At 37.1% G+C, this 22,594-nt stretch overlaps 1 protein-coding gene across 7 annotated transcripts in view; it reads right to left on the reverse strand.

Moving 5' to 3' along the window:
* TOX (thymocyte selection associated high mobility group box) overlaps window positions 1–22,594 on the reverse strand; it is a 220,222-nt gene that overhangs the window by 73,552 nt on the left and 124,076 nt on the right. For all 7 annotated transcript variants that reach the window (XM_015282676.4, NM_001389398.2, XM_015282675.4 and 4 more), the window contains one exon: window positions 17,859–18,101. In XM_015282676.4, the coding sequence (XP_015138162.2) occupies window positions 17,859–18,101 (243 nt within the window). The remainder of the gene's footprint in view (window positions 1–17,858; window positions 18,102–22,594) is intronic.

Genomic DNA, 22,594 nt, shown 5'->3' on the forward strand with positions numbered 1-22,594 from the left:
ATCTATTTAAATGGAACATTTAGTCTGCATTCAAAACAGGCATGTCATGTTGACACAAGTAAGTTAATAAACAAGTGGGTATTAAATAAGAATACGGGGAAAAAGAATGCACAACTGCTTGAATCATCTGAGGGGAAAATACATATTTTCACTCATCGTTTTAAATTGTTAAAAACCTATTAGACAGTAAGATCACAGTAAACACACAACGTCAATATGCTCTAATTCTGTGCTATTTATGAGATTTAAGCAAATATCAGTGAGAATTTTAATTTGGATCTCCCAACAGCTAGACAGGATTATTGTGAGTGTAATAGTTTTATGTTCAAGTGGGATTCTGCTGTATTAAACTCTTTGTTAAACAAATCAGTCAAGCTCTCTCTCTGGAATTTTAATTTGCACCTTTGTAGAAGATGAGCAGTGTTTCACTTTTAATGTTTGATTATCAGCATGTACTCTAAAGAGGCAAGATCTTGCCACTTAATATGAGTTTTCTTTCATTTTCACTTGAGCAGAATCATATTTTAGTGCAAAAAGCTTATGACTGATTTTAGTTATGTATCTCCTTGATCATTTTATTTGCAGTAAAAAATGTTCTGTAAAAATGCTGCTGTGTTGTATACTTAACTAAAATCTGCTTTCTGCTTAATCATTTCAAAAGCAATAGCTGCATCTTTTACCCAATAGTAATCAATAGTAGCACTTTCAGCAGCATCACTAGAATCAGTTTGGACACAGAAATACATATCTAAAACTTCCATGAGAAAGCAGCTATCTGCAAGACTCTTCAACTTTTTTAATACTACCCATTGGTGTCTTTATGATTCTTTTCTGCCAGGTAGGTAGCACTTAAACAAGTCAACACAACCAGTTTTTCAGATTCTCTTCTTACTGTTTCCAGTCCAGAATCTGATAAACACTCCTAAGTCAAGAAGAACTTTCCTGTTCCCCAGTTCCCTGACCATTCCTTTGAGCTGTCAGGTTCCTTGTGCACCCTGCATGCACACAATCTCTTTGGCTTCACCAGAAAATGCAACAGCAGCTCTGGGTTGCACCAAGGACTCTGAACACAGAGCACTTGAAACAGACCAGGATCTACTGACTTCCTGTGCAGAACCAGGGTTACAATTGCTTCTCAATCATGTTTTCATATGGAAGACAACTGAACTCTTTTCATGTTTAAAGTCTGAAGTCTTTAATACATATTTATTAAATTGTTTAGGAGCAGTTATGTCTCTGTCATAAGTCTCTTAAGAATGACTAAAAGGCCATAAGCTAGTAAGAATTAATCATTTGAGTGGTCTTATGAGCTACAAAGGCCAGAAGTTACTCTTAAGTTCTTGCTATAAACAATGAATAGAAGCCTAAGCTTTGGTTTTATATATATCTAGGTGAATGTTCTGGATGTTCTGGAATGGGCAAGTCTCTCTCTCTTCTGACATTTTCATCTTGTGTCCTAAACAGACAGTCCTAAACCTTAGAAAATATTGCCAATAAAAGATCAATCACAACTGACGTATTCCCCCAACTCTTTTACCTTTCTTTGGTTTAGCTGTTCTGTTTTTTTTTTCTTTTTTTCCCAATAGAAATCTTCCTTTCCTAAAATGCCTACCCAATTTTGGCTGCTGCTGAATGCCTGGAGAGTATCAGTGAAAAATTAAATGTCCTCTGACTGTTGGATGGGAGCCTATGATGAACATATTTTTAGCATAGCAGTGAGCAGACAGTGAATGCTGGGTTTGAACATGCAACCACTTCTGACCTTCTCTGAGGCACTGCCACCTTATCATCTGGAAAGGAAGAAGGAAGCTTATTTCTCTCATGATGAATCCATGAGACAATTCCCAGTCTTCCCTTTTATTCACCACATATTGGGCTAACTGTGTCAAACTTTCTTCCAAAGGTAAAATCTGAGTCTTAGCTAATGTCACTCTTAATTAGAAATGAATAATGACATACGTTATATAAGATTTTATTCCTGACTTCAAACGGAGCTACCTGGGTTTGTTTGGTGTCTTTACTTTGAAGAAAATGTCTTTTATTACTTATTTTAGTACAACACATTAAAATCAAATATCTCCTGTAGCAAAACGATTCAAGTCCCTGGAACTCAAATAATTTTCTAATAAAAAATGCATGAGACAAATAAATGCACTTTATGTTCCACAAGAAAAGGCAGTTTCAACAGGCTAATGCTCAGAGAAAATTCATTTTATCAACCAGCCATTTCATTCTTTGGTGCTGTTACAAGCTCCTTGCAGTTGCTAAGCAACCATAATTCATAGTACCTTTTAATGGATACTCTGCTACTGCTGAGAACATTAAGGTGAAGAGAATAAATGCCTTGGGTGAATCTTGAAATCTTTCATTATGCATGTCATTCTATTTCTGTAATGCTATAATGCTGAAATGTTTCTGTGGCAGGAAACTGAGTTGTGGTAATTGCATATTCCACTCATATATGTTTTGTAAGCAGAGCAGCACGTACTTGTCTAAAATGAGCTATTTCTAACATGATTGAAATTGGACTTTTCTACTTCTAAAGGTAGTAAATAAATCTAAGGGAGAAAAAAAAAAGAATGAGTCCAGAGTAAAATGTCTTGAAATTTTCAGCAAGAATGACAAAATCCTATGGCATAAATTGAAAGTAATCAAACAGGCTTGATTGTAATGCACAGTGGTATGTGAATATATGGTGCACAATTGAAAATGCAAAAAACACAATAAAGAAACCATATATCCTGTGCAACTTGCATCTTTTTAAAACAGATGAGATTCAAAGACGGATACGTGTATGCTAGATCAGGCATCCCTCTCTGTATTATTAAAACAAACCTGTTTTCAGCTGAATACAAATGATGAATATTACACGCATTTCCCACCTTGTTGTTTAGGGCCCTCACTCCTCTTGAGAAATACCTTTCCATACAAGCCAGGGGTGCATTGGTGTGAATGTGGTTACACAATTAGGTTTGCACTTTGCTAATAAATAGTAAAGACAATAGAAAGTAAGATAAAGTCCTCAAGTACTTTCAGTGATGAAAATCACTACAAAATGGATTTATTTCTGTGGGTTCAACCTGCATTCTGATCCTCATGATCTTGTCTTTCATACCCGTGTAGACCAGCTGATGCACACTTCAGAAGCAGCTACACTCAGATAAGACGTGAATTAGTCTCCCTCTGTTCTGAACATTAGATTGAGTTTTGCATTTTATTTGTTTTAAATAGAAATACAATTAGTCTCAGAAAGAAACTTAACACATTTTTTTTTCTGTGCATCTTCTAATTTCATGTCCCTCTTTACCTGCCAGGGCTTGTATTGGAAATACCAAAGGATACACAGTATTTTCTGATCTCTCCCTCGACCACTGACAGCCTACCCAGGCTAGTGACCTCAAATTCCTCTTGAAGCATCGTTGGCCTCGATCCTGTGTTGCTTAGGGAGGACGAGTCAGAGAGCTCTTACAGCCTAATCTGTTTTGATGCGGGAAGGACAAAGCCAAACCTTTTGCTTATTCTATCTAATTGTTGTTGAGGAGTGTTTTAAAATCACCTTTCCTAGTCTGATATTTTTTATGGTTGATGAATTTCTGTCTATTTTGGAAAATATGCTTCTTTCATCATACTTCATGAAGACTGAAGATCATTTTCTCTCAATATCCTTTTGAAAAATATTTCTCAGGTCAGTGATTTGGGGGAAGATGCTGCATGAATTTACAGAGATGAAAAGAAGAAGCTTATGGGGATGCAGAGTGAAGACAGAGACTTCACTTCAACATACTTCAAAGTCAATCTACAGGACCAGCTCCGAAAGTAATGCCTCCCATTTTATTATGTTCATCCACAATATCAGAAGCGGCTGTTGGTGGTATGGTAGTTTATGATGAACTTTCCCATCAAGATTCCATTACCTCTTGTTGCTGTGCAACAGGTGACAGCAGAGGGGCAGTCTGACAAAATAGTATCTGACATGGATGCGTGTATGAAGCAAAGGTGTGTCACTGAATTCCTCCATGCAGAAAAAAATGCACCCATTGACATTCATCAATGCTTGCAGAATGTTTATGGAGAACAAATAGTGGATGTGAGCACAGTGAGGTGGTAGGTGGTACATTTTGGCAGTGGCAACAGTGACAGTGGGTCAGCTCTGCTGGTGCAGATCTTAACGAGAGCGACATGCAGGCTCTTGTTCAACACTGGTAAAAATGTATAGCTAAGGGCAGTGACTATGCTGAAAAATAGGGGTTTTTTTTTGTAGCTGAAAATTTTCTCCATCAAATAGTGTTATTGTGTTCTTCATATCTGGTGTAGTTTCCATGGAATTGAAAAGACACTATTTTTGGAGCGACCAACATACTTGTTGGACAGCATAACAGTTAACCCACACATAGTAACAACAGGAAAAGTAAAAAAGAGTCAAGAGGTTCCAAATCTGGGATGATGAAAAGTTAAAATAAATGTATAAAAAAGTCAAACCAAATTATTTATTTCCATTTTTCCTTCTTCTCAAGTATTCATACATCTTCACTTTCCACAAAATGATAGCATACTTGACTTTTCTTTCCCCCTCTTTGAAAGCATACTTGACTTTTCTTCCACCCTTTTTTCTTCTCCTTCCCTCTTAATATTTCTTTTGTTTATTAGTAGTGACAGGAAACAAGAATGTATGTTTCAAAATTACTACCTAAAAATGATTATCTTCCAGTAAGGAGGTTGTCCCCCCTCAAATCACTGATGGTTTCTCCAAAAACATCCACCAAAATAAAATGGTGAGATAAAGGAGCAGTGGCTTAGCAGTTTCATTTTCAGAGACTGTTTCACCCTTGTAAATGTAATTTGCTGATGCAAATCACTCATTCCCTTTGCTTCAAACATTCACTATATGCAGTTTCATTAGAGGAGTCTGCATGCACCTGAAAAATGACTCAAAAGTTCTGTCTACTAATGATTCTCCTTTTTCTATTCTGCTGCTTGTGGTTCTACTATTTCCAGTAGTGTATACGTCCCAGAGAGTCTTAGAAGACAGAAGACTGAATCTCCTCTGAGTGTTCATATTCTTGTTTTTAGGCTTTCAAACCATGGGAACAAGTAATGGAAATTTTACATGGAAATCTGAAATTTTAGTCTTCCTGAAAAATATTTTGCTAGATCTCTTGGAATCAATTACATCTACAGAAAGGCAGGGCCAAATCCAAGGGCTTGTGTCATTTGAAGTTTTAGGTCATTTAAATAATGTTTTAGGTACAGCAATATGATGAATGCTTCCTACATATTTTCACTGAGAGAATGGTGAGATGCTAGCAGGGGCTGCCCAGAGAAGCTGTGGATGCTCCATCCCTGGATGTATTCTAGGCCAGCCTGGATGGGGACCTGGGCTGCCTGATCTGGTGCTGATCTAGCAGTTGTCAACCCTGCCCGTGCCAGAGGGCTGGAACTAGAAGATCTTTGAGATTCCTTCCAACCCAAGCCATCCTATGATTCTATGATTCTTGTGATATTTCAAATGCGAAATTACTTTTTCTTCAAACATCTAATTGTGAATTAAATACATGTTGACTGTTGATCAAACCTATAATTTCTAACATTAAGGAAAATTATGTTGTTTTAACTAATTCCAAATTTCCTGTGTTGCAAACCTGCTTTGGTCAATGTATAGCAATACAAGGATCAAAAATAAGAAAAGAATTCAAAATTAATCTTTTAATCTTCACCTTGAAAGGAAGAGGATACTTAATAGCATTTATCAACGTAGAAAGAAAACAGCAAACCAAGACCTAACCACTAGAAGGTCACAGCCAATAACATTTCTGCAAATAGAAATGGGTTGCAGAAGCATCAAATGCAAATTACTATTTGCTGGAGTATTTTAATAGAGTTCCACGTCACATTACAAAATGCTTAATTGTAACCCCATTTTAATAACACCATCTGATTAAATGAAAAGACGTCTTGCTGATCGCAATTACAATCTGTCAAACTGCATGTTTATTTACTGTTTGGTTTCCTAAAACCATAAGATAAAAAAAGGAAACTCTATTCGTCTTGTCAGCAAATACAATTATTGTGTATCCTTCTGTCAGTTTCTGCATAAAACTTTTGGTTCTAAAATGGATCTAATTATAACTACACCAACATTTTTATAAATGCTTGCTTTCCCTTCTTTCCCCTACCCTCCACCCCCCTCTCTCTCATCATGGAATTCTTTGTTGCAAACTCAGGAGGAAAAACTTCTTCCATGTCAGTCACATATTTGTTCTATTTTATCTTTTCTACCCTAAGTTATTGTTAGAATACAGAAAACTCTATTCAATGTAAATGTTATTTATGGTTCTGAGCATTTCTAGCACTGCACTCAAGCAAAGCCACTGGATTAGGACTCCACTGTTTTTTCTGCTTTGACATTAATGTCTTGAATATCAGCAGAGAAACTCTTTCCAAGTATATCATGTAGCTCATCTTCTGCAAAGTCTATTTATTGTAATTTATAACCTTTCACAGGAAACAGTTTGCCAGACAAACAAGAAATGAGTCCAAATGTCTGAGCACTAGTGTATGTATCAACCAGTTACAGAAATTACATCTCAAAGTAAGATCTATTAAATCATCCAGCCCATCTCCCAGCCAGCGCAGGATTTTCCCATACATTTTCCCAGTGCTTTAACACTACCTGCAGACTATTTGGGTAACATTACAGGTTTTTCTCCTTAACCTTCACCCACTGTTTATTTTTATCCCACTACTTGCAGTGACATTCCTTAAGTATCATAAACTTCCATTCCTTCAGAGTAACTTTCTAAGTAATGGATGGTGATAAATAAATATCATACTGAAAATATGCACATAAACAATTTCATAAAATAACACACTATAACTTCAAGAAGAGTTATTATCTCAGTGTAGGTTATGGGCTAATGCGATCTGGATAATGATTACATGCTAATAAGATTTGGGAAAAGCTGATTATTTTTCTACTGTTTCTTAAATGGTCAAATCAGACGTGAACCAAAACAGACTGAGTTGACAGACAACCTCTTGATTATTTATTTCCTAGTTGTTCCATCCACATCTATTATCTACCATTCATTCTTAGATAAATACACATTTTATAAATACTTATATAAACCCACTTTGAAAACAAAAATACCTAAAAGTCAGCTGAAAAGAGTAAATGATTTGTGTTAACCTCCACTGACTGCTGAGTTTTAAGTATACAATGAACTAGACAAATTTTTAAGTTTGAGGAGCTGTACCCAGAGTTTGCCTGAGGAGTGTGTGCAGTTTTCATTAGAAGAATTCTCAAAAAAATAAGTCAGACAAACATCAGTCACAAATGACAAACATAGAGAATATTCTGCTTATGGGCAGATGACTTTTTAAAGTCCTCCCTTGGACTAGATTAAGGAAGGAACCTTAAAGTTCCTGCTTGACCAGTTTCTGTTATTTGGAAAGTAATATGACATTAACGCTACACTGAGCCAGGATCCAGGTTACATCACACTTTTTTCCTCTAGTGCAGCTCATTATTTTGATTATATGATCACTAAAATAATATAAACACAGCTTGCACTAGTTTTTCAAATGCTGCAGAGAAAATATTGTAAAAGCACAAAGGTACAGTGTGAATCATTATTGAAAACAACTTTGGTTGAAACATCTTTCATTTGATATAATCTAAAATCTGAATTTTCCCAATTTATAAATAAATGGAAGCATCTGCTTTAGTGCTATCTCTGTCTCTGCTGAAACTCTGGGAAAGTCCCTACTAGAGTTGGACAGAGCACTTCTGAAAATCACATTGGAATTTTCAGGCAGTAAGAGCTCCTAAAATGGAATCCAGAGGCAGAGGATATGAACATGGAGTTACTGCAACAACTCTGGCCATAATTAAAATCATATTGGCCTGGTCCAGGCTGAGAACTTTCACATCTTTTCTCCTCACTGCACTCATGAAAGCCGATGGCAACTGAGAAGAAATGTGTGCTCTGCAAGCATCCCGTAGGCATGGGACTGGGAGTCTGGGGCTGTGCAGTATCAAACTGTGTGGTTAAACAGATGCTTCGTTTCTCCCTAGAGCTGACTGTTTCAAGGGCAAGTGAAACAACCTTCATATGTTTTTCATGGCCCTTAAACAAGGCTGTTGTAACACTTCCAGGTTGTGTGATGGCTTAAAGGTCTCAGTTATCATTACATGCAGACACTATAATTGCTTTATACTATTATGCATACCTCATAGCAGCTAGTTCTTGCCTTTATTATACTTAAGGACTTTTGCTAGTTCTAATATTGAAAGTTGCCTCTTGCCACACTACTGCTCAACTTCTTGTTACTGATCATCACTGATGAAATCAGTTCCTGGTAATACTTTCATTATTATGGGTCCTACAATATAGAGTCACCTTCTTCCTCTCTTAAGATCTGTCTTTTTCAGCCTTTTTCATCTTGGCACTCAGCCGTATTTGCATACTGTGCATTACATTTTGCTGGGTTTTTAATAAGGTAAATGTCTTTCTACTCTACAGTATAGTATTTGATAGACAACAGGGACTGATATTGAAAATATCTACTTGCACTATTATTAGTACATTACTTTCATAGCTAATTACTGACTACAAAGCACTTCAAGACAAAAGAAAGGCCTTAGAAAAGCATAAAATGCTTCTAGCATTTCAAATGTTATGGTTTATTTTTCCTGGAAAATGCAATTTCAAAAAGTTTTGCCAGTGGTTATTTTACACTCTATACTTTCTGTTGGGCAACTTAAGCTGCACTTAATATCCAGATCAGCACTAAGCCTATTGCACTAAACACTTATTATGTTACTTCATAAGAAAGAGTAGTACAGTAAAATTCATTAAACTGGGATCCCACACTTGAATATTAGTGCATGTGTAGGAAACAGAAGCTTAGTTACTGAGTTAATCTCTGAAATTCTTTATGTGTGAATGAAGGTAATCTTCAAGTGTATTAGAAGGAGCATAAAAAAAAGCGTTGCATTCTCACAGGGCCTGATCCTATAAATCCTCCATGCCCAGGGTGGTTTTTGTTTTTTTGTGGGTTTTTATTTTTTGCCATGGACCAAAGCATCTAGGTTCAAACATCTTTTAAGTCAAGAAAAATTTTGTAAGGATGAAGTGAAGGGACATGTACCTCATAGCAACTGGTAGGGAAGCGTAATTGCGAAGATTGGATATGGGGCAGCCTCCTCCTGTCATCCATTAGGTATGCCATATCTCACTTCAGCAACTAGGCTATTTCTCTCATTAACTTAAATAGCAGAGATAACTATTGTTGATGTTACTAAACATCAGGCACTGCAATATCATTTGTACCCTAGAGTTTTGGTAAAAATCTATGATGCAACCACGTGCAGTACAATGTATAAATCTGTTGTATCTACTTCAATAATTTGGCACTAGTTTCAGTTCCTGTTTAATATACAGTGCACAGAAAATCAATTAAGAGCATTCATTTTCATATCTCTACTGCCCAATTCACGATGTTATAAATGCTGTTCAAAACAGGTGTGTGAGTGAGGCTACATGGATGAGATCCTAAGTGGCTGAAGTACAGGATTATTCCAGCAGTGGAGGTTAAAGGTTTACATGCTGTCCCTAGAGAATCTCAGCATGAGAAAGGGCATTTATATAGTGTATCTGTACAGATTTTGTGTTAGTGAAGGGGAAAAGAAACAGACAAACATCAAGCTAAAATGAACCTTTGTGTTACTGGAGGGACCTGGGGAAGAGTAGAGATCTTTGCATTTCACAGTTGCCTTGAGAAAGAAATAGGGATAAAAATAAGAAATGTTATTTTTTAGATTTTGTTTTCTCCAAATCTCAAAACATTGCCAAGTAGAAACTTTTCTTCCTGCAGAGTTATACTTGCTGCTGCAAAAAGTCATAACACTGTTGATGGAAAACAGAAACAAGGACACTTCAAGTATTGTGAAAATAATAAAACAGATGAAAAACAGTGTGAACTATTAGCCAAACCTTTTAAATTCTTTCAAGTCAGAAAAAATCAAGAAAATTAAGAGTGCAGTATTTTTTCCAAAGTAAGCTAATTAAAGTTTTTTTAAATATCTGTGTCTATACGAATTCAGCAAGTTCAGTTCCAGCAAGTAAAACCAGCACGAAGCTCTGGGCTGCTGTTGTCCCAGACTTTTAGCACATGCAAACTTCCAACACACAAATGGCAGACTGAGTTAAAACCTGCAAGCCACATTGGAGTTCTGTCCATAAAACATATTCTTCTGCTCCCTAAGCAGGATAACAAGATGGGATGAGCTGATGAATGCAGTGAAAATCCATGCTGTGGGTTCAGTCTTCTCAGTTGCTTCAGAGATTCATGTGATGCAAATACATACGTTCAAATAATGAAGACAAGCGGAAAGACATGCTATTCCACCTGATGCACAAAACTCTGCATTTCCTCTGCACTGTGAGCCTCTCCTTCCTTTTTGTATTCACCAAAGCATCTTCACTGTTTTTGAGGAAGACTTTTCATTTCTATTCCATCTACAGGATCACTAACAATTTTTTTTGCCAAAGACTGAGTCTTCAGAAACATTTCATTATCTTGCTGCTCTCGACAACTGCACGCAATGTTAAAAGCTGCAGATAAAAGTCAACAATCTCTCCTGCTGAAACCCCTGAATTTCTGACATTTTCTGAGAGTTAGGTTTTCTCTATTTGCATACTCTATTATCTGTTTTGTTTGACACGTGCAGCTACAATGCTGCTTATGCATTAATCACTCCTGTGAGTCCTTCACAAGTGAGGTGCTGTATCATACACCATCTTTCTGTATCATACACCAGCTTTCTGTCCTCGCCACATTCCTAGTGTCTTAGCCTGTGCCCATGCCAGGGGATCTGGTTAATGAAACAATTAATACTTCTACAAGGATATTGTTTTGCAACTGCATGTAGGAAATAAAGTCCTACTTAGACAATGGGTAACTGTTGTGAAAGTAGTTTACCAAAGCGTTTTCTATAGAGGGCGATTTTCAAAAATAAAATGTCACCTTGTTATTTCATCTTGAAATTACACTAAGTATGCTTTTTTCCCTAGTTTGTGGAATATATCAGCTACACTGAGTTTCAAGTTATAAGCACATATAAGCACAATGCTTAAATCAACAGCTTCACTGGCAATTAAGATGAGACCTGGAAGTATACCCCCCAGAAATGAGTTCTGGTCATTTGTGTATATTTTTCTTGCAGCAGTGGGCAAATGTTTACCTGCTTTGTCTTTAATGTAAGTTCTTAGTAGTTACAGACAGTTCTTCTAAATGCTTTAAGATCAGAAAAAAAGCTAAGCGCGTGAAAAACACTAATCACAAAAATTCTCACAGCAATTCTAGTCCTAGCTTTGAGGTGGGGTCCATCAGTAGCCTGCAACCACAGGATGCTGATTTTAATTGGGAGGGGACAATTGCAGAGGTGTTACCAGTTGAGGCGCTACCAGTGACATCGCTTCTACCATAGCATAATGTTCATTGCCCCCAGGGCACAAGAGGACTCACAGGAAGGTTCTGGCCCCTTGGCTGCAGCTGGAAGGTCATTAGACCAGTCCCAGCTACAGCAGATCTGTTTAAGAGATGCCCTGTCTTGATTTCAATCCTCAGAAAACTTACCACCTTCACAGTTTATTAAATAAATGGTATATCTCTGTTACTGTTAAAAATGCATGTTTTGTTTCCAGTCTGATTTTAAACAGCTGTAATTTGTAGATATTGAAAGCTTTAATTCTTTTTTTTTTTTTTATAGCACAGCAAAAGCCTTCTACTAGCATATATGCAATTTATAAAACCTTGATCAAGTTACCTCTTAATCAGTTTCTCTGCATATATTTTCTGTTGCCTTACTGATGACAAAACATACAGCAGACATCAAAAGTAAGGAACAATAAACATGATGTCCCAGAGCCCTGGATAGAATAAATCATCATAATTCCAGAGAAGACAATAAAGACATGCCAACTGACATCAGCTGAAGGTTTAGCTGCGTATCCTTATGGTTTGGCTGCTTGACAAAACATGCACTAACTGTTGTAACCCTTTTTCACATAAAGCTTATTTCAGTGAGATACCTCAGCTTCTAAATTAAGGTTTTTTGTGTGTTTTTTTTTTCTTTTTTTTTTAAAGCAAGATATCCTACAAGAATAAAAAAGTGGCTTAATAAGAGGGAAAGCATATTTTTACACAAGGTATTCTATGACCTCAGTTTTATAATTTGGTGGTTCTGATGGCAATAATTCACTGCAATAAAATTTGGGGTAGCAGCAGGTCTGTGTAGTATAACAGTAAATTTTAATGTAAACTGAAGACCAGAGCCTGGTAATGAGACACAAATGTGAAGTATTCACCAGAGACTGAAAGTATCTTCTACCACTACCATGCAATACAAGCTAGAAAAAGTATCCAACTGTGATGCAAATCTCAACACATAGGTTAGAAGGGACAAATATTTTGTGTTGTTATGAAAATTATTCATTTTGTTCATCAGTACCATAAATTTCTGTTTGATTCAGTAGTTTGCATTAACGCCTAAAGGTGACAGAAAAATCAACCACATAGGTCAGCCTCGAGATGAGTCATGAATACTGAATTTAAACTAATATTTATGAAGCTCTTAAATACATCCCAGCTATAACAACAGCAATATCCTGTATTGGATTTCTTAGCAACTGTACTGTGAATAAGAAACACCAGTGTCATTCCACCTGAGATGAGAAATGAAAAAAAAAAAGCAGCTGCCTTCTTTTCTTCAATATTACACAGTAGCACATTTTGTTTAAGATATTATTCCCTCATGGGTTGCATATCTAAAAAATATAATTCATGAAAAAGTATAGTGTAACTGTATAGTGTAATTGTTCAGGCTTTGATGAATTGGGGCATAATGTTAAATAATTATTCACTGCCTTTATTCTTCTGTCACAGTGTGGGAAAAAAAAGCTTTTTATTGCTTTTTTTTTTAAAATATAAGGACATGGGCCTTTGTGACATGCATTTTATTTCAAACTAATACGTCTATTATTCCACATCAGAACAATTACAGCTGATATCACCTACTCTTCAGTGCCCAGGAAGATCTTTAGCTCTAGTCCATTGCTACATATTTTATGCATTACATGAAATAAAATACCTCAAGATTTTGAAAATATTTATTTTTAAAACAGCAATGAAATTGTCTGTAATCACACGTTCTGCTCTGCTTTGAAAGCAGCATTATTCAATACGCCAGTGGTCTTTTTCATAAGAGCAACATATTAGAAATTCATGCTGCTCTAATATATCTGAATTCATTGATGTACTGCTCTCCCTATAGACCTAAAGAAACATTTCTGCTTCGGTTTCATATGTCCTGCACATTACCTACTGATGTGGTGGTTGTCAAAACAGTTGTACAGTAGTCTTTGAATTCAAAGCGTACCTTGACTGTATACTAAAAATGACAATAAACCTAAGTATATACATTATGCTGGCTTTTGTTGCCAGCGCAAGTAGAGCATTTGGGAAATAAATCCCCTGATTTTATTGCCTTTTAACATCTTTTCCACTTTAAAGTTCAAACCCAGGAATTTGACGCATTCCAAGAAATTGAAGTCTCTTTTATTTCTTTCTTGCAAATTTTCTATAGTATACCATCACGAGTAACATCTTCAAAAAGATCAGAACAGGGATGAACCAAAAGCATTCCAAAAATAGCTTTTCTCTCTGTATCTGAAAACAACAGTGTGATTTTAACCCTGGTTTCTTGAGGAAAAAGCAACCATTTATTGTATATACTAAAGCTGAAATGACTGTAATTTTGTTGATAGAAAGGACACACAGTAAAACTCATTCTATACAACACATCCAGAAGCACATTTACAGATAAATGCCCATTTTCATAAGATGGTGTGTATATACACGCTTTTTTTTTTTTTTTTTTTTCCAAATATTGGAAGAGTGTTTCTTGTAGTTCTTGGAATATTTTAGGAAAGTTAATGTAGAGAAGTGCTGGCTGGTCAAGGCCTAAGTGAAACTGAACCAAACCTACATTCAATTATAGTACATTGGAAAGGGATTGTTATCCTGTTGTATAAAAACAAACATGCCTACAGAGCACGAAGACATTTTCCTTAAACAGCGATAGCTGTATCTAACTGAATCCAATTACGAAGCAGGAATAAAAGCCATATCCATTTGGAAGAAGGACCTTGGAGAGCTGCCACATGTGGACCACCATGCTGGGGCTAGACTATGCTGCCATACTCCCATCTTGCATGAATTCCATAGATTTCTCAACCCCCAGTAGCCAATGCAAATGCAAATATTACGAGCATCTGAATAAATCTGTATGTGACTGTAGGGTATAAATGAGTGTGTGTGTTGTGTGTGCATGCATGTGTATGCCAATATGTCACCTAAGTGGAAAAAAATGAAAAATAAATGTAGAAGCCAACATATGAACTGACAGCAGAATATTGAAAAAGGGAAATGCTAGTGATATATTTTTTTTCAAGTACTGGGAGTACAACAGGAACTTCAATCAATCTAAAAACTTCAAAGGAGGTTAATTTCAAATTTAAGTGCCAGACAGTAAATGGTAACAGGAAATTTCCATCTCCCAGCATTGTAAATTTTTTTTTCAGAAAGAATTCCCACAGTGTAAAAAAAACTGTAAGAAGCTGATCCCTAATAAGAATTCACTAAGCCAGGAGTGGGTTCTTATTGTGTGCGTTTAAGCACTTCCACAGAGAAGAACGCTTACAGAATTTAGGGGCAAATCCTGCAATCCTTACTCAAGGAGATTTCACTTGAAGCTTGGAGGGAGTGCTGTACACTATGAAACCACAGGAGTTTTGAAGGATTTTTAGGAAGGCTAAATCCTCAATTTCAATCTGACCAAAATAATGGAAATACTCATCTGAAAACACCTGGCAGTTGAGATGAAAGAGAAATGCTACAGTGTACAAAATGCTTTACTACTTTGCTTTTGAGATCTATGTGCTTCCTATCTCTGATTTAGCTAGCATTGATTAACACTTTATCTATAAAAACAGCAAGTGAAAACCACTCATTGATTCTAAAGCTGACAAAAAGTTAGATATCGTTGCTACAATACCAACAAGGTTTAAAAACTTGCTAAAAGAGAAGATGTTGAAACTAAAAAAAATAATCTTCCATCAGATGCACATTGCACTGCAGCTGAATTTGTCTCACTACCAGTAAAATTTGCTGAAGATGTGAAATTAATAAGGGATAGAGAACAGCCAACAGGTTAATTTCTAAGAATAATTTTTTCTAAAAATACTTACTAGTGCCCTGAAAAATGAAGTGAGATACACAGTTTCCAAATACCCTAAGTGATAGCTGATATACTAGAAATTACACAGAACAAGGGTTTAGGCACATTGGAGAAACTTATTCATTATATTCTATGCAGGGCAATATAAAAGTGATTTAGGCAAATAGTTGTTAAATGGATCAGAGTTTGATGAGATAGTAAAAGGGAAACTTAGAGATAAGTAATAGCAAGAAAAAAGAGGCATAATGGAGAAGAAAAGTTGTAATGTTTCTGGATTATAAAGAAGAGCTTCAATACTATGTAAAGAATGCTAAATCTACAAAATCCTGTTTTTCTTCATCAATGGAAGGCCAAAAGCACAATGGAACCATTCAATTTACCAAAGAAGGCACTGAATTCACTGAAGAATTAACTTAAATTATCTCTCTCAAGTTAATTCCTCTTGTTACCAAATTCAAATCCGAGGAACCATACTGCACAACAGTATTTGAGCTGTACAGATTGTGGTGTTAACAACCTACCAGTTGTACTAATGTGAGATGCAGCTTAATCCCCTTGACAGGCAAGACAGCTTGAGCTGAAACTATTGCTAGTTAAGAGGCCCTCTTGCATGTGAAGGGCAAGCAAGTTAAGTATAACAATGGAGTTAGCCCATGATACTTCAAAGATCATGCTTTATTTATTGAATGAATCCTGAGAAATGACTGTTTAAATTTAATGCATATTTTCCCGAGTTCTGATTTTCATTTTTTTTTTCTGATCTACACTAAGTCCCAGTAGAAAAATTGTCTAGTTATATTATTCAGGTCTTTTTTGCATTTGCCCTAAATGCAATAATTCACGGTGATGTTCTACAAACTCTCAAGGCCCTTTGTTCAGAGCCTGTTGCAAGAGGTTAATGCGGAACATCAGAGCTTAAAAGACTGCATAGTTTTGAGCCATAACCACAGCTCAGAAGAGGTCAATCCAATGAAATACTGATTGTCTTGCTGGAGTGCCATGAGTTTCTCTTACTTTCTTAGATCCATTCATAGTTCTGATCCTGAGCATCTCACAAAAGATTTAGTTCATGTTCTTTCACATATGCTTTGTAGAAATGCAAGTAAAATCAAAAACATTTCCACAAAGCATATTTATATTTCTGTATGAAAATCTTTCCTCCCACCCTCACACCTCCCATTATTGAACATAACCCTGGGGTCAGAGTCTGACCTCAAAAATGAAGTATGCAACATACTTGTAAATCAATAACATCTAAGCAGCACATAAGACACCAAGACTAGTCCCCCTTCAGTACAGCTTGTTGGACATTCTCAGAGAGAATGCAGAGCTCCTTGCAACCATGGCATCTTTATTTTAACTAAGTTGCAGTGAGACCCTGTGACAAGGCAGATTTTCATTGCAAACTATTTTCCTTCCAGCTTACAATCTCAGTTCTTTGGCCAACCTGGCTTTCCCCCAGCCCTGGCCTCTGAGGCTTTTTGCCTGGGGGACTAATGAGGAGCTGAGTTCAGTTATCTCAGCCCCTAAACCTCCACATGCTGCTCCAATGCTGATTTATTATTTTATTTTAGTCAATACAGTGAAGAGCTAGTGAGGTGGAAGCCTAAAGAGCCTCAGTCTCTAGGCACAGAGCTTCCCAGCTGGGACACAGCTCACTAAATCTCTGATTGTCCTGGTGAGAAGCCCAGACAAGAACAGATCCTTAACTTCATCTGTCTGGATCTGCAGTTCCATTTAGAAGAATGCCTGGAGTCAAGTGAAACCCACACAGCACCAGGCCCCATTCTCTACTGGGGAATTTTTTACTCTTTGGTTTAGAACTTGGTGCCAGCATGAAATAATGGCCTCTGTAAAAAGGTCTTATAGGGAGCTGGTATGCAGGAAGTATACCAATTATTTGTAGAGCCCTCTTGAAAATGTAACATGTAAAGTAGCTCTGCAGTTGTTGCAAGCAATTTAGCATTCAAAGAAGTGATTTATAATATAAGGCTTCCTAAGACTACAACCATAATGACTATCTGACAGATTTTATAAGCAAATTGTCCAGTCATTTCAATTGGATTCTGCCTGGATAAGGAATGGAAACTGTAAAAAGGCTATAAGATTTGGCCTAGAATCAGAAATAACATTTGCTGTTTTCCAAACGTGTGGTAAACAAGAAAGGAGATATTAAATTTTTGTACATCTTTCAGTACATGCTAATTAGAATGGAAAGAGCCTCATAAGAAAAAAAAAATATAGAACAACAGCCATCTGGATCTAAATCCTGCTCCAGTGAAGTCAAAACCCTGGGCCTGCTTTTGTCATTATTTAAAGCTGCGTAATGTAGGACTAAGACTGTTCCAGGCAGTGGGTATCATCCTGGCTTTGAGGAATTCACCTGTAAAACCCTCATTGCCTCCAGTGGGAGGAGAATTTCATAGTATGATGCAAAACTGAGGGTCAGGTCAGCCAGCTCTATGAATTCAATGGTGTAGGAGCTAGCCCTGGGTTTGCATGTACACATTTTCACACCTTAAAGTAGTACAAAAAGGGAAAGACTGAAAATGCTTACCACAGAGAGCGAATTGGAAAGCAGTGTCCCATCTTGGCCAAGCATGTTGGAAACTGTAATTTCAGGTAAATCCATGTTTTGTGGGTGGAATGGAAGGAGGCCATTATGGTTCATTGGATGACACAGAGAGTGATATCCGGACTCAATTTCATTCAAGTGCACCAGTGAATGGTCAGGCAATGACGGAGGAGTGATAGGAGGTATGTTAAAATCTTCACTTTCAAGACTTGGGCCAGGAAAAGACTGAAAAACAAATACAGAAATTGCGATGAAAATCACATGAATACTGAACAATAATAATAACAGAAGTCACACAAAACAAACAAAAGGAGTCCAAGCCACACACTGCTAAAAATAATATTTTAAATGCCCACATATTATAACAGTGGAGTTTCACTATTATGTATGGAAAAAAATTACTTCTAAGGCATAAGACTCTGATACTTTCACAGCTTCCATTAGAAAGAGACTTTTTCTTTTTTTAAAGAAGTTGAATTCAAGCAGATTTCAAGGGTCCTATTAAAATTTTCTAAGACTGATCATATAGCTGAATACCTTTTTCATGGGAATTGTGGTAAAGGGAATGCAATTTATAAAATTAACATTGACTCAAAATGGTTCACTGGACTCCCTGACACTCAGACCATGAACTATCCAGTAAGGAAGAAAAATATTTCTTTTAGGCTTACAAGAGAACCAGACATTTGTTCTGCTACAAAGAAAAACAAACAAATATAGAAACAGTACACATTTTGTATGAATTTTCTTTATGTTTATAAAAATACATTTACAATGCCTCAAAAATACAGACTTTTCCTTTCGTAATCTATAATATCAAACATACATACATTTTGTCAGAGATATGAATGTTTTTCCATAAATCAACTGTTTAGACTTTTGTTGTCCACTGCCATTAAGTCACAGAATTGCTCAGGTTGGAGAAGACCTTAAAAATCATCAAGTCCAACTGCAACCTACCCATACTACCCTAACTCTAACAACCCTCCGCTAAATCATGTTCCTGAGCACCACATCCAAACGGTTTTTAAACACATCCAGGGATGGTGACTCAACCACCTCCCTGGGGAGCCTATTCCAGTGCTTAACAACCCTTTCTGTAAAGAAGTTTTTCCTGATATCCAACCTAAACTTACCCTAGTGCAGCTTGAGGCCATTTCCCCTCGTCCTGTCACCTGTCACCAGTGAGAAGAGACCAGCCCTGCTCTCACTATAATTGCTTTTCAGATACAGGAGCAATAATGTCTCCCCTCAGCCTCCTCTTCCCCACACTAAACAACTCCTTCCATCGCTCCTCGTAGGGCATATTCTCCTAGCCCTTCACAAGTCTCGTTGCCCATCTTTGGACCTGCTACAGCACCTCCATGTCCTTTCTGTTTGAGGTGCCCAAAACTGAACACAGTACTCGAGGTGAGGCCTCACCAATGCTGAGTACAGGGGCAGGATTACTTCCCAGGTCCTGCTCACCACATCATTCCTGATACAAGCCAGGATGCCACTGGCCTTCTTGGCCACCTGGGCACACTGCTGGTTCATATTCTGGCTGATGGCATATACTGATGGCCAACTGTCCATCAGTACACCAAGGTCCCTTTCCATCAGGAAGCTTTCCAGCCACTCCTCCCCAAGCCTGTAGGGTTGCCTGGGGTTGTTGTGACAAAAATGCAGGATCCAACACTTGGCCCTTTTGAAACTCAAACAGTTTACCTTGGCCCATCAATCCAGTCTATCCAGGTCCCTCTGTAGTGCCTTTCTCCCCTCTGGCAGATCAACACTCTCTCCCGACTTGGTGTCGTCTGCAAACGTAGTGAGGGTGCACTCAATCCCCTCATCAAGATCGTTAATAAAGATGCTAAATAGAGGAGGACCCTGTACTGAAACCTGGGGGACACCGCTCATGACCAGCCGCCAACTGGTCATCCAACTCAACTTGATCCAAGGAAAACCCACAGGCAAAGTCAGAGCAATGCACCAATGAGGATAATTGCTATTATTTATATACATTCTTCATGCAGCAGATAGGCTCACTTGGGGAATAGGGGTAGCCATGCTTTGATTTCTTAAAGAGAAAAGGTGAGCAGTGTTAGATGCATGATCCAAAAGAGTTACAGAGATTAGTTACAGTGGTTCAGTCACTTTGAACCTCCTTTTAGAAGATGTCAGTCTTTGTACATGCCACAGCCACAGTCCTGAGATTTATAGCACAGAGAGGCTAACTCCATCCTTATTGCTCCTCTTCTGCAGCATGGCACTACTGCAGATGCTGCCTTTCTTTACTCGGGAAGTGCAGAGTGCAGCTGCAAAGACAGATGAAAATGAGGCCATAATTTCAAGGGAAAACTATTAGAAGACAATGTTTTCCCAAAAAAAAGTTTGTAAATAGTACAGTGTATGAATTCATGCAGAAGGACAAGGGAAGAGTCAGTGCCCAATTATCAACAAAGAGGTTTTCATTAGTTATCATAGTAACACTATTTTCCCCAATGCCTATGGTTACTCTTTTACATCCATGTATGAGCATGGATATAAAAACTTTAGCAATCAACAATCAAGAGTGTTTCATGTTTTTTATGAGCTGATGAACAAAGAAGTTAGTCCAGAGCACATTGCCCTAGTTTTGGTTGCCTTGGCTGTTTCCCAAAAAGGTTTACACTTCTGTTACTGATTATCTTAGTACAAAATAGAATAGAAATGCGAGACTGCAAAGGCAAAAGTGAAACTCCAGAGAATGATAACAACAGGACAGAGTTTGGCAGCGATATCATTATCCTTACTTGTGAGGACTTTGGTTCTGCCAATGTTTTATAGCTGTGTTTCTTAGGAATTTGCTATCTTCCTGCCCATTTGCTCTTCCTAATGGGAAGCTGGTGTGAGTCTTTGTCCATTTCTAAGAGGCCCTGCTTTAGAAATTGCCAGCAGAGACATCACCAAGGGAGGAAATATATACAGTAGAAATATATCCTCACAAGATGGGGAGAGGTTTACCTATGGCAAAGAAAATACATCATGTTTGCTCAACCATAATAAATCAGCTGTGCAAAACCACAGAAAGTATTACGGACACCGTATACATCAACTATTTGCTGACTACTATTATACAAGACAGATAATGAAGAAGAAAGGTCTCTAAGTGTCTGTAATACAAGAAGAACATCAAGGAACAGAAATGAAGGAAGAGATAACACCCATAAAGGTGTTCTGGACCAGAACTATCTCACACATATACAAAAAGATTTGGTTACCATAATCCTAGTGAGTTTAAGTCCATGTACCCTACATTTACCATGAGTGATTCATGAGTTGTGGAAATAGCACATTCTGAGATCAGTGCTGTCTTTTCCACTATCCCAAAGGACTGATGGCCTCTCCATCTTTTCAAGTTACAAAGAAGTGTTAATCTAAGATCCGATTTCTCTCTCTCTCTCACACACTATCCTACAGTGAAAATACCTTGTGCTTCATCTTTGCTGAATCAACATGTTCCCGCTCAACATCTTCTAGAGGAGGAAGATCTACTGTGAAAGGAAATATTCCTAAACCAAATATAAATAGTCTGGATGTGTCTACACACCTAATATTGAGAGTGTTCAGCAAAACGGCTATTTTATTTGTGCACCCTTCTTGCCTGGAAGAATGGACAGTCCAGCTTTTGCTATAATGAGACTTTGATCTTCTGTTTCAATTGTCTTTAATTAGCACTTAAAAAATGATGGAAGCAATTGCACTGCATTTATGACATTAACTTCACTTATGGATAAGTAGTAAAATACCTCTGCCATAAAATTACACAACTCAAACTGTGTCATGTGTAACTGTATATATCATATGGACTAAACATTTTAAATACAAGGTTTCTCTGGGGTTATTTAAAATAAAATGTTATTGCTTGAGAACTGGTTAGGTTGTACTTGATCCCACATCAGTGTTGACTACACTTGAGGAGGCTTCTGAAAGTAGTATGAGTAGTGTAGGCAATAGTAACATGTCAAAACAACATATAATTTGTATGGTGTGAATCACTGACTGTAGTAAATAAAATCCTATCATACTATGGTAATGCCTCAAAACAAAACAAAACAAAAACAAAACAAAACAAAACAACAACAACAAAAAACAGCCTGTTATAGAGCACTAGTGCTTCCTATATACATACTTCTAATTATTTTTTCTTTTAATTTTATTTTATTATAAAACACAAACTATTTGTCAACTTCAATCAAACTAGGCAGCATGCAAGTACAGTTCATATGCATTAATAATAATTGCGGCCTACAGAATTAGCTTCTCCTAGCGCATGGGGAGAAGGATTACAGTCTTTCTATACTCCCGTCCAGGTTTCTTGCTTTCATGGTTAGCTTTAGTATCAGCACAATTTTCTGCACTCAGAAAGATAGAGAACAGCTCCATTTCATTCTAGTGGTCATAAAAGTACTAGCAATCTTTCCTTTTCATTTTTGAATCAAAAAGAGTAGCTTTATTTACTTTACCACAGAGCTGCCAGGAACTTTGCCAATGGTTGTGCTTTCATATCATGACTGTGGTAGTGGTTTTTCTTAGCTCTTCAGTTTAGGGGAACTTCCTAGATCTTTATTAATTACAGAGAGGAAGTCCTCTGCAAAGTAACACCATCAACCCTACTGCAAAGCACTGAAGGAATATAAGGCTTTAATCTTACTTCATACTAAAGAAGATTTTAATTACACCTGAATTTACTACAA

The sequence above is a fragment of the Gallus gallus genome, chromosome 2 (assembly GCF_016699485.2).
Source record: "Gallus gallus isolate bGalGal1 chromosome 2, bGalGal1.mat.broiler.GRCg7b, whole genome shotgun sequence".
NCBI classification, from domain to species: domain Eukaryota; kingdom Metazoa; phylum Chordata; class Aves; order Galliformes; family Phasianidae; genus Gallus; species Gallus gallus.